The 13,857-nt window shown below is 35.6% G+C and overlaps 1 protein-coding gene across 4 annotated transcripts; it reads right to left on the bottom strand.

The window, feature by feature from the left end:
- Positions 1 to 7,948: 7,948 nt before the first annotated feature.
- LOC7484453 (B3 domain-containing protein Os02g0598200) lies at positions 7,949 to 11,400 on the bottom strand. 4 transcript variants are annotated; one of them, XM_024582237.2, is made up of 3 exons: positions 11,238 to 11,400; positions 9,538 to 9,728; positions 7,949 to 9,187 (listed from the first exon to the last, which is right to left on the bottom strand). In XM_024582237.2, the coding sequence occupies exons 2-3, from the start codon at positions 9,670 to 9,672 to the stop codon at positions 8,453 to 8,455; spliced, it is 870 nt and encodes a 289-aa protein (XP_024438005.1). In that variant the 5' UTR covers positions 9,673 to 9,728; positions 11,238 to 11,400; the 3' UTR covers positions 7,949 to 8,452. The 4 variants fall into 4 exon arrangements, with proteins under 4 accessions (XP_024438005.1, XP_052301766.1, XP_002318699.1 ...); XM_052445806.1 differs by having other exon boundaries at positions 9,561 to 9,698; positions 11,238 to 11,386; XM_002318663.4 differs by having other exon boundaries at positions 9,538 to 9,731; positions 11,238 to 11,385.
- Between the last annotated feature and the right edge of the window lie 2,457 nt (positions 11,401 to 13,857).

A 13,857-nucleotide genomic window follows, 5' to 3' on the forward strand; every position in this document is an offset into this window, starting at 1 on the left:
TGCATTAAGTTTACTATATATATATATATATATATATATATATATATATATATATATATATATATATATATAGACACACATACTAGTATATTAGCATGCCATCCGTTGTCGGATAATATCACTTTTAAAAAAAATATTAAGAATATAAAATTTTTTTTAATAGTGTTATTACATAAGTTATGAATTAAATTTTAAATTTTCATTTAATTTTTTTAAAAAATTTAGATGGTTAGGTCTGACAGCAATATCAGACTCATGTTTGGGTCTAGCAACTGTGAAGCCAGTCACCTAAGTCAACAATGGTGGGAAAAAAGTGAACCCATCCTTTCCACCTTAATCAATAATTGCAGGCACCAATTTGGTGCCATTTGCAGCACCAATTGGTGCCCCTTGTCTTTTGCATGGATGCTTGGTAATCCCACAAAATTATGAGGTATTTGTGAGATAGTAAGTAAAATGTTTTCTCCTAGTAATAGAGAGATTTCAGTTGTTCTCCTATTGGTAGAGAAAGGTTGTAATTCCCACATTACTTAGTAAAATTCTTCTATACTTGCCCGTGGACGTAGCCAAATTGGGTGAACCACGTAAATTCTTGTGTGTCTCATTTCTCATTTTATCCTATCCTTTGTCTTTTATCTTATCAAGTTTGCATATCAGTATCCTAACAGTGGTATCAGAGTCATCTTGGTTGGTGTTGTCAATACACAAAAGTTATTCGTGTATACGGTTACTATTCACGTCTACGGTACTATTCACCTATACGGCACTATTCATCCATACAGCACTATTCATCCATACGGTACTGTTCACATACGTTACTGTTTGCGTATAAAGAAAGTCAGTGCGGTGATTAAATACAGTCTAGGAAGTTCTGTCTAAGGAGATTGAGTTTTAAGCGAGACCGTTTGTGACCCCTCCAATCTTTCCTGGAAACTTACTTAGTGAAGTATTATTCACACAATACTATTTCTGTATATGTTGCATATCAGTGAAACGGTGATAGCTGAATAGATCACGGTGAATAAAATGACAACAAAGTACGATATTAAGAGGTTCAAGGGGAGCAATTTCTCACTGTGGAAAATGAGAATCAAGGCAATCTTAAGGAAAGACAAATGCTTGGCAGCAATTGGGGATCGGCCCGCGGAGATCACTGATAATGCAAGATGGAATGAGATGAATGGCAATGCTATTGCTAACATACATTTAGCATTAGCCGATGAAGTATTATTAAGTGTGGCGGAGAAGAAAACAGCTAAGGAGATATGGGATACTCTGACAAAGCTATACGAGTCCAAGTCTTTGCACAATAAGATTTTCTTAAAGCGGAGACTTTATACCCTTCGAACGGCAGAAACCACAACGATGACTGACCACATCAACACAATAAGAACTCTATTTTCACAACTCACTACGTTGGGTCAACAAATAGAGGAAAATGAACGTGCAGAGCTTCTACTTCAAAGTCTTCCTGATTCGTATGATTAGCTCATTATCAACTTGACCAATAATATCCTCTCAGACTATTTAGTCTTCGATGATGTTGCAGCCGCTATCTTGGAAGAAGAAAATAGGCGCAAAAACAAAGGAGACAGAAATAGTTCAAACCAAGCAGAGGTGTTGTTAATGTCAAGAGAAAGATCAACGAAGCGTGGCTCTAGTGAGAGTCAAATGCAAGGGAGGTCCAAATCAAGAAGTAAGAAGACTGTGAAATGCTACAACTGTGACAGAAAAGGGCACTTCAAAAGGGATTGTTGGTTTAAAAAGGGTATAGAGAACACTGCAGAGTCATCAAAACCTCAAGGATGTGTTGCAAACACCTCAGAAGATGGGGAGGTTTTATATAGTGAAGCAGCGACAATCTCTACAGATATAAAAGAGCTTACTGAGGTTTGGTTAATGGATTCAGGAGCAACATGGCATATGACTCCTAATCGAGATTGGTTTTATACATATGAACCCATCTCTGAAGGCTTAGTGTTCATGGGTAATGATCATGCTTTAGAGATTGCTGGCATTGGCACCATCAAATTGAAGATGTATGATGGCTCAATTCGCACTATTTCAGGAGTGCGACATGTGAAAGACTTAAAGAAAAATCTTTTATCCATAGGACAATTTGATAGTCTTGGCTGTAAGATTCGAACAAACAATGGAATCATGAAAATTGTCAAAGGAGCGCTGGTGGTTTTAAAGGCAAGAAAGATAGTTGCAAATATGTTTGTATTAACAGGAGAAACACATCATGAGGCAGAAGCGTCAATCGCATCAGCCAGTCCTACAGAAAAGAAGACGATGATGTGGCATCAAAAACTAGGCCACATGTCAGAGAAAGGTTTGAAAATTCTCTCTGATCAGAAGTTACTCCCTGGGCTTACAAAGGTTACTTTACCCTTTTGTGAGCACTGTGTTACAAGTAAACAGCACAGGTTGAAGTTTGACACATCAACAACTAAAAGCAAATGCATCTTAGACCTGATTCACTCTGATGTTTGGCAAGCACCGGTTGTATCCTTGGGAGGAGCAAAAAACTTTGTATCATTTATAGATGACTTCTCCATGAGATGTTGGGTGTATCCAATTAGAAGGAAGGTAGATGTGCTCGCAGTCTTTAAAACCTTCAAAGCGCGGGTAGAACTTGAATCTGAAAAAAAGATAAAGTGTTTGAGGACTGACAATGGAGGAGAATATACCAGTGATGAATTTGATAACTTTTGTCAACATGAAGGTATTAAAAGGCAGTTCACAACGGCATACACTCCACAACAAAATGGAGTGGCAGAGCGGATGAACAGAACTCTATTAGAAAAAACAAGAGCAATGTTGAAGGCTGCAGGTCTAGGAAAGTCATTCTGGGCAGAAGCAGTCAATACCGCCTGTTATGTGATAAAATCGATCTCCATCAACTGCAATTGAGCTGAAGACACCGATGGAGATGTGGACTGGAAAGCCAACTGATTATTCTCGATTGCATATATATAGAAGTCCTGTGTACGTGATGTACAATACTCAAGAAATCAACAAGCTGGATTCAAAATCCAGAAAATGTGTATTCTTGGGATATGCTGATAGAGTGAAGGGGTATCGCTTGTGGGATCCCACTGCCTATAAGGTAGTCATCAGCAGAGATGTCATATTTGCAGAAGATAAAATACAAATGGAAGAACATAATAGCATTTTAAAGGAGACTACAGCAATCTAGATGGAAAATACTCAGAATCATACTTCTTCTGAAGATGCACCAGAGCATGAAGAACAATAACAAATAGAGTCTGAAACTCCTGAAGTTCGACGGTCAACTCGTGAAAGAAGACCACCGGCTTGGCACTCAAAATATGTTACTGAGAGCAACATTGCATACTGTCTTCTAACAGAAGATAGAGAGCCATCAACTTTCCATGAGGCAATCAAAAGCACAGATGTATCTATGTGGATGACAGCAATGCAAGAGGAGATTGAAGCTCTACACAAAAATAACACTTGGGATCTTGTTCCGCTACCACAAGGAAGGAAGGCCATTGGCAACAAATGGGTTTACAAGATAAAGCGTGATGGCAATGATCAAGTGGAGCGGTACCATGCAAGATTGGTGGTGAAAGGATATGCTCAGAAAGAAGGAATAGACTTCAATGAGATATTTTCTCCGGTGATACGACTTACTACAATCAAAGTAATCTTGGTGATGTGTGTTATATTTGATCTTCACTTAGAGCAGTTAGATGTGAAAACTGCATTTCTTCATGGAGAACTTGAAGAAGAAATTTATATGCTCCAACCAGAGGGTTTTGCTGAAATAGACAAAGAGAACTTGGTTTGCAGGTTGAACAAATCTCTATACGGTCTCAAACAGGCGCCGAGGTATTGGTACAAGAGATTTGATTCCTTTTTTACAAGTTTGTGTAGCTGCCATATACTCGGCTTCTGTTGTGGATAACGCTACAACAGTCTGAAGTTTAGATACCCAGCTCACAGCTCCTCCTGCAATTATGAACACATAACCTGTAGTGGATTTTCTTTTCTCAAGGTCGCCAATAAAATCTGAATCAACATAACCTCTGACAGTAAAAAAATCTCAGAAGGTTAACACAAAGGAAAACCCAGCAGATGCTTTGACCAAACCAGTCAACACTGACAAGTATATATGGTGTAGATCCTCTTATGGCCTAGCAAAAACGTAAGCAGCATGGAGATGGCAAGTATAAAAAGGATAGAAGAATCACAGATGATCATGTATGAAGACTTGATTAAATCATCAAAGTTTTCAAGTGGGAGAATGTGAAGCCAGTCACCTAAGTCAACAATGGTGGGAAAAGGTGAAGCCATCCTTTCCACCTTAATCAATAATTGTAGGCACCAATTCGGTGCCCCTTGCAACACCAATTGGTGCCCCTTGTCTTTTGCATGGATGTTTGCCTATAAATAGGCAATGCATCCAAGCTTATTCTATACATCACAAGTGAGAAGAAGAGGAGAGTGAGAGAGGGAAAGTAATCCCACAAAATTGTAAGGTATTTGTGAGACAGTAAGTGAGGTGTTTTCTCCTAGTAATAGAGAGATTTCAGTTGTTCTCCTATTGGTAGAGAAAGGTTGTAATTCCCACATTACTTAGTAAAATCCTTCTATATTTGCCCGTGGACGTAGCCAAATTGGGTGAACCACGTAAATTCTTGTGTGTCTCATTTCTCATTTTATCCTATCCTTTGCCTTTTATCTTGTCGGGTTTGCATGTCAATATCCTAAAAGCAATCATGTTAGATCCAAATATAGCTTGGACCTGACGTAGTTGTCAGATCCAAGTAGTTTGGACCTGACGTGGTTGTCAAATCCAGTTATGGATTTGATATTATTATCAGACTAAACACGAGTGTGATATTATTGTCAAACCCAAACACATTATCTAGCAAAAAATTAAATGGAGATTTAAAAATTAATCCACCCAGTCTCTCCCATGCACGCAGACACACAAGCACAAACATGCAAGGTTGTCAATTTCGTTCCGTTTCGTCCGGAATGGTCGAAATATTTTGTACAATTCAAAAAACGGAACAAAACAGAACAATTTTCATCTCATTTTAAATCTCAATCCATTCCGGATTTTCCGAATAATTTTCGACCGGAATGTTCTGATTTTATTTTACATGTTCCGTTTCAAACTTGAAAAGTTATTGAATCAAACCCAAACACTTGCGTGAACGCAAGCAGACACACACGCACAAACACATGCTTGCGCATGTGTGAACAAGCGGGGTTCTTATTTCTGTCCAACATAACGTGTCATTTGCATTACAGGATATTCGCAAGGATGGTTTAGATCTCACTGAAGCTTGATATAGGGAACTTAAACAATTCTTGATGAGGTAATCCTTCCGACATTCCATCCCAGGGTTTATATAGAAGGGGTCTGCCAAAAGATATAAATCTATTCACATTTATGGTCTTCCTGATGTTTTCCGTTTCTTTTCTGTGTGCTCAGTTGGTGATATTAGAAGCGGAGCAGAAGGCGGAAGGAGCAGAGGAGGCCGAAACCAGTTCAAGAAATTGAGGCAAAAAGAAGAATAAACGTTATACAGCTTCCCAATACATGAAGCTTCAACATCAGCTATCACAAGATTTGGAAAAATGTTGGTATACTGACTAACTCATGCCTCAGAATTCATCCATTGTTCACAATTGCTCGGTGCTTGTTGAAGCAGAAACAAACCACGATAATAGTTCGAGTGTTTTCATTCATGACATGCAGGGTCTGCTGTGTGATTCAAAGTTATTCTACATTTTTTTTGTGAGCTCGAGTTTCAGTTATGATTTTGAATGTCGCCTGTTTCTAATGTTTTAGTTTAGTCTCTTGCATCTACAGAAGCAATCTTTCGCCATCTTGTTAGTAATTGGTTCTAAAAATAAAGTTGCAGTGGAACTTCAACCTCTGGGCAGGCCTATTGCCTTCCTTTGAATGTAGCACAGTAATGTGCTCTGAGCTGGCCTCTTCCTAGTAGTTCCAGGATGGAAAATGTTCTTGAAGGTCGGATTCTGCCTTGTCATTTAGCACACCGGCAAAGCTTGGAAACGATTAGGAAATTTAAACCATTGTCTTTATCAGTGAAGAACACAATCACCTAATGATTAAATACTCATCAATTCAGAATTACGCTAATTATGGAGCATAGATATTCTGTTCAGGTAGGATACAACACACTAGATAGGTATGCATATTATTGATGGATTTGTGTGTCGGTATTTAAACAATGATTTTATCAAAAAAACCATTTACTGATGGAATCATGTACAATGATTGTTCGTTAAAAAAACTTATCTTTGATGGATTTTTTTTTGTCGGTCAGTCTGTGAGTAATATAATTACTGATGAATTTACATAAAAAAAAGTGCGCCAAATAAAAAACATTTACCAGCATAATCTCGTTGATACGTATATTGGTGATTTTATTCATATTACTAAAGGAATGAAACCGTCGGTAATTTACATGTTGTCTGTTGCATTTCTTGTAATTTTTTCCAAACTCTCTAAGGAATTTAATCTATTGGTGATTCTATTTGTAATGGTCAACAACATTTCATGTAATTTTCTTAATTTTCTGAATTTTTTTACTGAACTTAGTCGGTCGGTAATTTTGTCAATAATTTGTTTAATATTTTTTAAAAAAACTTAAAATAAACAGAACAGAAAAATTTTAAAAGAAATAAAAATCAAATAAAAAATCAAATAATTTTTACAAATTTAAAAATTATTAGTTGAATACAATTCATAGATAAAATAGGGTCATTTGCTATGGGAATTTTGGCAAATTTGCCTCTGGGTTTGGCCCCAGTATGGGTCCTCATGCTTTTGTTGCTTTATAACTTGGCAGGGTTTCATGGTTCTGGGCCTATTTCATTCAAGTCTGCAATGGCAATAGTCTTGGTTGAAGGCTGTGCCTTTTTTTGTAGTTTCAGCTCTTGGGTCCAGATAAAAATCTGCTAGGATCATACCAAAACCTGTCCGGCTTGCTTGTGCAGCCGGTATCGGGCTCTTCATTGCTTTTGTGGGCTAGCAAGTTCATCAAGATAGTGGCTTTGTCGGGCCTGACCAGTCCACGCTGGTGACGGTAACTGCCTGCGTGAGCACAAATCTGGTGACCGGAGAGTGCATTTCCGGCAAAATACGGAGCCCAACATTCAGAGAATGTTTGTTTTAGCTTTTGTGGTTGAGATTGTGGTTGAATACAATTCAATTATATACAAAACTCAATTACAAAAGTTAATTATTATTTTTTTAGCTTTTTCGATGGTTCACACCCAAAACTCAACCTCCACCTCTAAAATAATTACACACTAGGTTTACTAATCACATGTCATGGGTTAATGAAGGAAATTAGTAGAGCATGGTATATGGTATTATACTTGTCACATCAATATCATGGATTCGAGGAACTGGGGAGTTGGTGACAATAATTACAAGTACTTGAAGATAGTTATTAGTAACCTTATTCTATGTAGATATGCTAGGCATTTTGTACACAATGGCAGAAACTGGAAGGTTTGTGAACGAAGAAGAGACAGTACATGGCATTCATTGTAGATGCTGGTCTCCCATTGTAGGGTCTGCATTAGGAGGTACAACAACCACTACTGCCATTTATTTATTTTTTTCCTTCTCAAAACAACTACCTAGCTTTATTGAGTTGGTAAGCAGGAATCAAAGTGAACATAGGGGAGGAGTCTTTTACAAACTCTATTATATATTTTTTTCACAATTAGTTTTCCTTTCATGAGAATGTGTTCCACTCTTAGTGATTATTTGTTTATGCTTTTCAAATTATTTCTTAAAATGTTTTTTACTTGAAAAAACATCAAATTATTTCTCTCTGTTTCTTTAACGGATGAAGATCTCATTTGCCAAAAAAACAACATAGCAGGTCGCTCAAGCCTGAACAAAGCACAGGAGATTACAAGCATGTAGAACTCTGAAGAATCAAATAAATCGTGCAACCTTCTATCATTACATAACAATGTACTTCGGATCGACAAGTACATTCTGCAATGGCAACATCTTGTGATGTAGCCTCAACTGGACAAAATTCAGAAACAGCTCCTTAAAAGCATCGACAAACGAGCACTGGCAGCATAACAGCATTTTTTATAAGGCTATGGTAACTTAGGCAGGGTATTTTATATATATATATATATATATATATATATATATATATATATATATATATATATAATACACCGCAAGGGAATAATTTGTAGTGCAAAATCAGATTTGGAGAACTCGTCAGGTTAAAGAAAAACATACAAGATAGGGTCCATCATTGGTCGCTATCAAAGAGCTAATCATAAGGAATGAATCAAGCACAATATAAGCCCAATGTTTCTCACTAGAATTTTTATCAGCAACATCTACCAACTGGTTCTTCATATCAAAATCATCATTCCTTTTTCTCGTGTACTTTCTAACCCTTTATCTAGTATCTTTGCTACCCAGGCCAGCTTCTTTTTGGGATTTAAAGGAGGCACCAGCATGATGAGACAATTTCTTAGTACCAGCTCTGGTTTTTTTGCTTCCTTCAATGCCCAAGTTGGCTTTCGACAATCCCCAGTTTGACAAGTCAACTAAAGTTTCACCGTAATCTTCATGTTTCTTCCCTAATTCTCTATTGATCATGTCACGTGATTCTTCAACGCATTCTGCTTTAGAAACAATCTTCTCAGCTCTAGTCTCTTTTTTATTAGTTGAAGTATTTTTTGCGACCATCTTGGCTTTTAACACATCATTCTTCAACTTGCTCTGGCCTCGACAAATCTCCTCACCAGCGAGGTTAGGGGTACTTGACCCATGTACGTTCATTGAACCTTTATCCTTTGCGAGGCATTGACCATATTCAGTGTTAAAATTTTGAGTGTTATTTCCAGTCCTTTCCTTTTGATTTCTTCTCTCAGAAAAATCTAGCCTTTCACATGCACTCTTATCATAGATATGGACTTCAAAGTGTGATCCCATAATGTAATTGAAAATTATAAAATCTCCAAGTTCTAGACCATGGTCTGAGGCAAATGCACTCCAGCCCTCTTGTAAAACAAAGGAATCATTCAGAATGGATACTTTTACTTTCCATCGTTGCCCACTTGAATCCTCGAGGAATGTTTCTTGGCCATTCAATGATGACACCATTGGAGCGAATTTGGGTGGAAAGTACTGCGATGGTATCACGATATTAGAAGAGATAAGCACATTGCTAATGTGCAGAAGTAAATAAACTTGCAGTTACCTTATGAGGCACTGCTCAAGAAATTCAAGCAAAACACACACACACAGACACTGTGGTCATACTTGAAAGTAAGGAAATGATGCCACTTATAGGGAAATAAATTCCACTTCTTAGCAGACACCTAATATTATCAACAATTTTTTAAGACAGCTTGCATTTCATAGCGTCCACAGGATGATCACACAGAAGATCGCAGCAGTGCTCAAATGGCATATTGAGAAGAAAAACACTGAAAAGCAGAGTAGCCTAAAGAGGAGGAGAGGGATTGTTATCATACCAAAACTGTAAGAAACGGACCACCAATCAAGACTTTGAAGAAAGAGGAAACAAGAGTCCTTGAGTTTGTCCTATTCCCGTGAGTCATCAAGCAGTTCTGTGTGCACATTGGACAAGCTTCCTCCTTGCTAGTCATCTCTATTCCCGTCAGCTGAACTCTCTCTTACATTAGAAAGATTGTAATAAGAAGGGCTTCTTGTTTAAAAAAAAAACAAAAGGAAAGCAAAAACAAAAAAATAAGCACCAAGAGGAGAACTATTTAGAAAATAAAGGAGAAGAAAACAAAGGGTAATGGACACCAAGTGAAACACCCTAATGAGCTAGAAGGCAAGCCACAAAATTTACAGGTCTAGGAATGTCCAACTACATTTTCCTATCTTGTTTCCAACTCTAAGTGTTGTAAATTCCTGGCTGCTATCAAATAATTGGAAAACGGAAGTCATAAACTACTTAACTTGACCTGCAAAGTTAAAATGAGCATCTGGATTCACATAGACATCTGAAGTATATTCAAAATGCCCCAAATCATAATCAAGAACTCAGATTGGAATTAATTACTGCAAAGGAAAACATCTACAAATTGCTTCCAAAACAAACTATCAACAAATGTGATGCACATGTGTTGACAAAAATGGGAACAGGATCATGATTTTCCATGCATCCTTTGTATATATTATCTAACAAGACGATCCAAATGCGCTAGGATAAATTTAGATCAACACTTTAGCAAATCTAGTATCTACTCTTAACCTGAAGCTTATTATTATAACAAGACATCGTTTGCTATTGCGGTTTGGATGCTTTTAAGAGTATTTATTATCTGAAAAAGCACCAAATTGATGCTTTTTAAGAGTATTTAAATAGTTTTGATATGAGATGTCAAAATCACTAAAAATATAAAAATCACTTTGAAAAAACAATATCAATGGCATTGTCAAAAACACACACCAAAGTTTTAGCAGTACAAACTTCAAAAGAGGCAAATAAGTGATGGATTTTAAAACAAATATTACAAAGCTCAGAGTTTTCTTCGTTCAATAGTCACGGATCATAGTTTCAGATTGCAGCAAATTGGGGAAACTCTAGGGCAAAATAATGTCCATAACAAGGCATTAAAAAGTACTGCCGCCAAAATGATATTGAAGGAGAAAACAAACTACCTAATATACAAAAAAAAGAACGATGCAAACATTCTAAAAGTAATGGAGAGAACATAAAATTTTAGATGACCTAAGCTCAACTTACTACCATGGCATTTAGCAACACTGACATCTGATTCCTATAAGGAAACAGGGTGGGACCAAGACAAGACAACATCCGGAAAAAAAAATCCTTGAAATGTGCTTTCCTTCAAAGTATACATCTTTTTTCCTTTCCTTTTGCCTAAGTCAAGTAATTAGAGGAATGATCTCGGGGCAAATCCACAGTATGAGAAACAACCCACGAGAGTTCGAAAAGAAAAAAGAAAAGAATATTGCTAGCTCTCTGATCTATTAAGGTGGATGTGGTTCCCGAGTTCCAACCATGCACTAGCGTTTTCTTATAAACACAACATCTCCCTAGTCCATTGAAGAGAGAGAAAAGGAGAGAGTGTTAAAGGGGTTAAGAAACCACGAAACCCCAAAATCGAGAAAGGTTTTAAAGTGATCAAGAGACCAAAAGGCAGAAAAAGAAGAAGAAATAATGGAGGAGAGAACTTACAAGGTGGTGGCTCTTGCTCAGGCTGTGATGAGAAAGTAGGTGGAAACCCTCAAGAGTTTTGAGCTAGTAGAATCTATGCGTGTAGGGAATCAAAGTGAACAGAGGAGAGGAGTCTCTTTCAAACTCTATGAGAAACTATTTATACTGCTGCTACTTCCTTTTACGTGCTCGGCTTGCTCCTGTCGTCCGTCCTATTCCTAACCTAGTATTATTTATTTATTTATCACTTGTACGACACCGTTTCATTTAGGGAAATCGAGCCAGGCTTTGGTGACAAACATTTCTTGTCTTGCTTGACAGGAGAACTGTGGAGAATTATCTGAATTATGGAAATCAATTCAGTTGACAATTTTTTAATTTTTTAAATCGATAGCTTGAGTAATTACTTGTAATTTGTTTATGCAACACGATAAAAGTTCACACCTCTCAAATTATAAATTTTTAAAGTTATTGGTTTAAGAAAGTGATTTAATAAAACTAAAGAAAAAAAATTAAATTTAGCTACGAAGAAGAAAGAATGTCTCTTCATATAACAAGAAAAAAATTGAGATTTTATCCATAAACTAAGTAAAAATCAAATTGCATTACACTAAAAAAAACACCATAAAATTTTGTTAAATTAAAATAAAAAATCAATAGAAAAACTCAATAAGAACTTAACATTGAATGATGAAATTAAAAAAAAAATCTAGATACACTGGCCTAGTACGAGTGGCCCGAGACGCCTAGGGTAAAAAAAGCTTAGGCTTGTGTGTCCATGCTAACTTTATATATATATATATATATATAGTTTTTAAGGGGTTTTTGAAAAATAATATAAACAGGTGACACACCACCTACTTAACCACTAGGGTAGCTATAAAATCAAAGGTTATGATTTTTTTATTTAAAAATCTATTTTCAATCCATTTTAACCCAAACACTTTATACACCTTTATAAGCTCCTATATGACCTGAAGTAATCCAAAAATAAGTCCAGAACCCCAAAATTAAACTGAAACTAAAAATTTTCCGAGCTCAGATCTATTATCCCAGGCGATATAAGTTCCAAAGAACACATAAGTGATACTCTCCTTATCAAATGAAATTCATTAAGACCAACATCGATCTTTTTCATAAGTTAAATCGATATCAACCAAGATTTTCTTTCTCTACTATCAAAATCTAACAACTTTCTTTTTCTACCATTAGAATCTGACAACTTTCTTTCTCCTATTTCAAATTAGGGATCGCAAAATAAGAAAAATAAAGTTTATACCATAATTGAATTTTTAAATATTGAAGGACCGAAAAGTTATAATTTCAAATGTAAAAGGACCAAGTTATAATCTAAAATGACAATTAATGCATCCTAATTATCCAAACGCTCACCCTATGAGTTGTGTCTGACGAAGTTAGATCTGATATGATTAGAGTTCTGCTTTTTTTAATTGAAATGATAAATTTTGGTTTCGGAGTATTTTGGCGTGTCATTTCGAGGTTGTACTATTCATATAAATAATTCAAAATATTAATTCAATATACATATTTTCAAATCAAATCCAAAAATAAATTAACTTGAAATTATATAATTCAAATTCCAAATACAATATAAAGTATCTAAATATAATTTTAAAATTTAAACATTTCTATCCGCAGTACATTACATGTCGGATCAATTTTTTTAACATAAAAAGAAACATGCAAGCGTAGCTAATGTTTTTCTAATAGAAACAAAAATTTAAACTGTGTAAAAGTTGACTCGATCGACTTGACGAGTCTAACGACAACTTAGATAACTGGTAAAAACATTGTTTGACTAAAAACAATTCAAGACAATATTTAAAAAAAAAATATTATGACAACAACATTTTGGATTGACCCGAGTCAACTTGGGTTAACCTTTTAAATCCACGATCTAGGTTATGAGACCTTGATAACCTCATATAAAGCAAATAAAAATAAATTATGAAGCTCAATTCCTAATAAATCCATTGTTGAATGATGAAATTATGAAACATTCAATATAAAAAATGATACAATAAAACAACTTAAATCTACTTAGGTTAACTCGCAAAACTTGCGACGTAGGTCATGAGATTAGGATAACTTTATAGAAAACAAACTGAAACAAATGACAAGGCATAATTCATAATCAACCAAATGTTTAATGATTAAACTGGAAAAAAAATCAATTAAAAAATAAACAAAAATACTCAAATCAATCGGGTTCACATGCCAAACTTGTGACATGTGTAATGAGACTAAGATAACCACAAAGAAAGCAAACCATAACAAATTATAAATTCCAATCTCCTATAAACCAAGTGTTAAATGATGAAATTAAGAAAAAAAACACATTTTTTTTTGAAAAAAAGCGAGAGGAAAAAAAAACTATTCACAAAACAAAACAAACAGAATGAAACTAAAACATCTTGTATGGAATTTAACCGAGAAGTCTTGAATTGAACAAGATTCAAAGTGAGATGAAATATATTCCAAGTTGTTCTTTTTTTAAAAATAGTACAAGATATACCAGTCATTCCAAGCAAAACAGAACGAAATTGACAATCTTTAAACCATTAGTTTACTTAATGGCCATATAGTACAAAAGCTTTTGCGTTGAGGGGGGGATCAAAAG

This window comes from Populus trichocarpa, chromosome 12 (genome assembly GCF_000002775.5).
Source record: "Populus trichocarpa isolate Nisqually-1 chromosome 12, P.trichocarpa_v4.1, whole genome shotgun sequence".
NCBI classification, from domain to species: Eukaryota; Viridiplantae; Streptophyta; class Magnoliopsida; order Malpighiales; family Salicaceae; genus Populus; species Populus trichocarpa.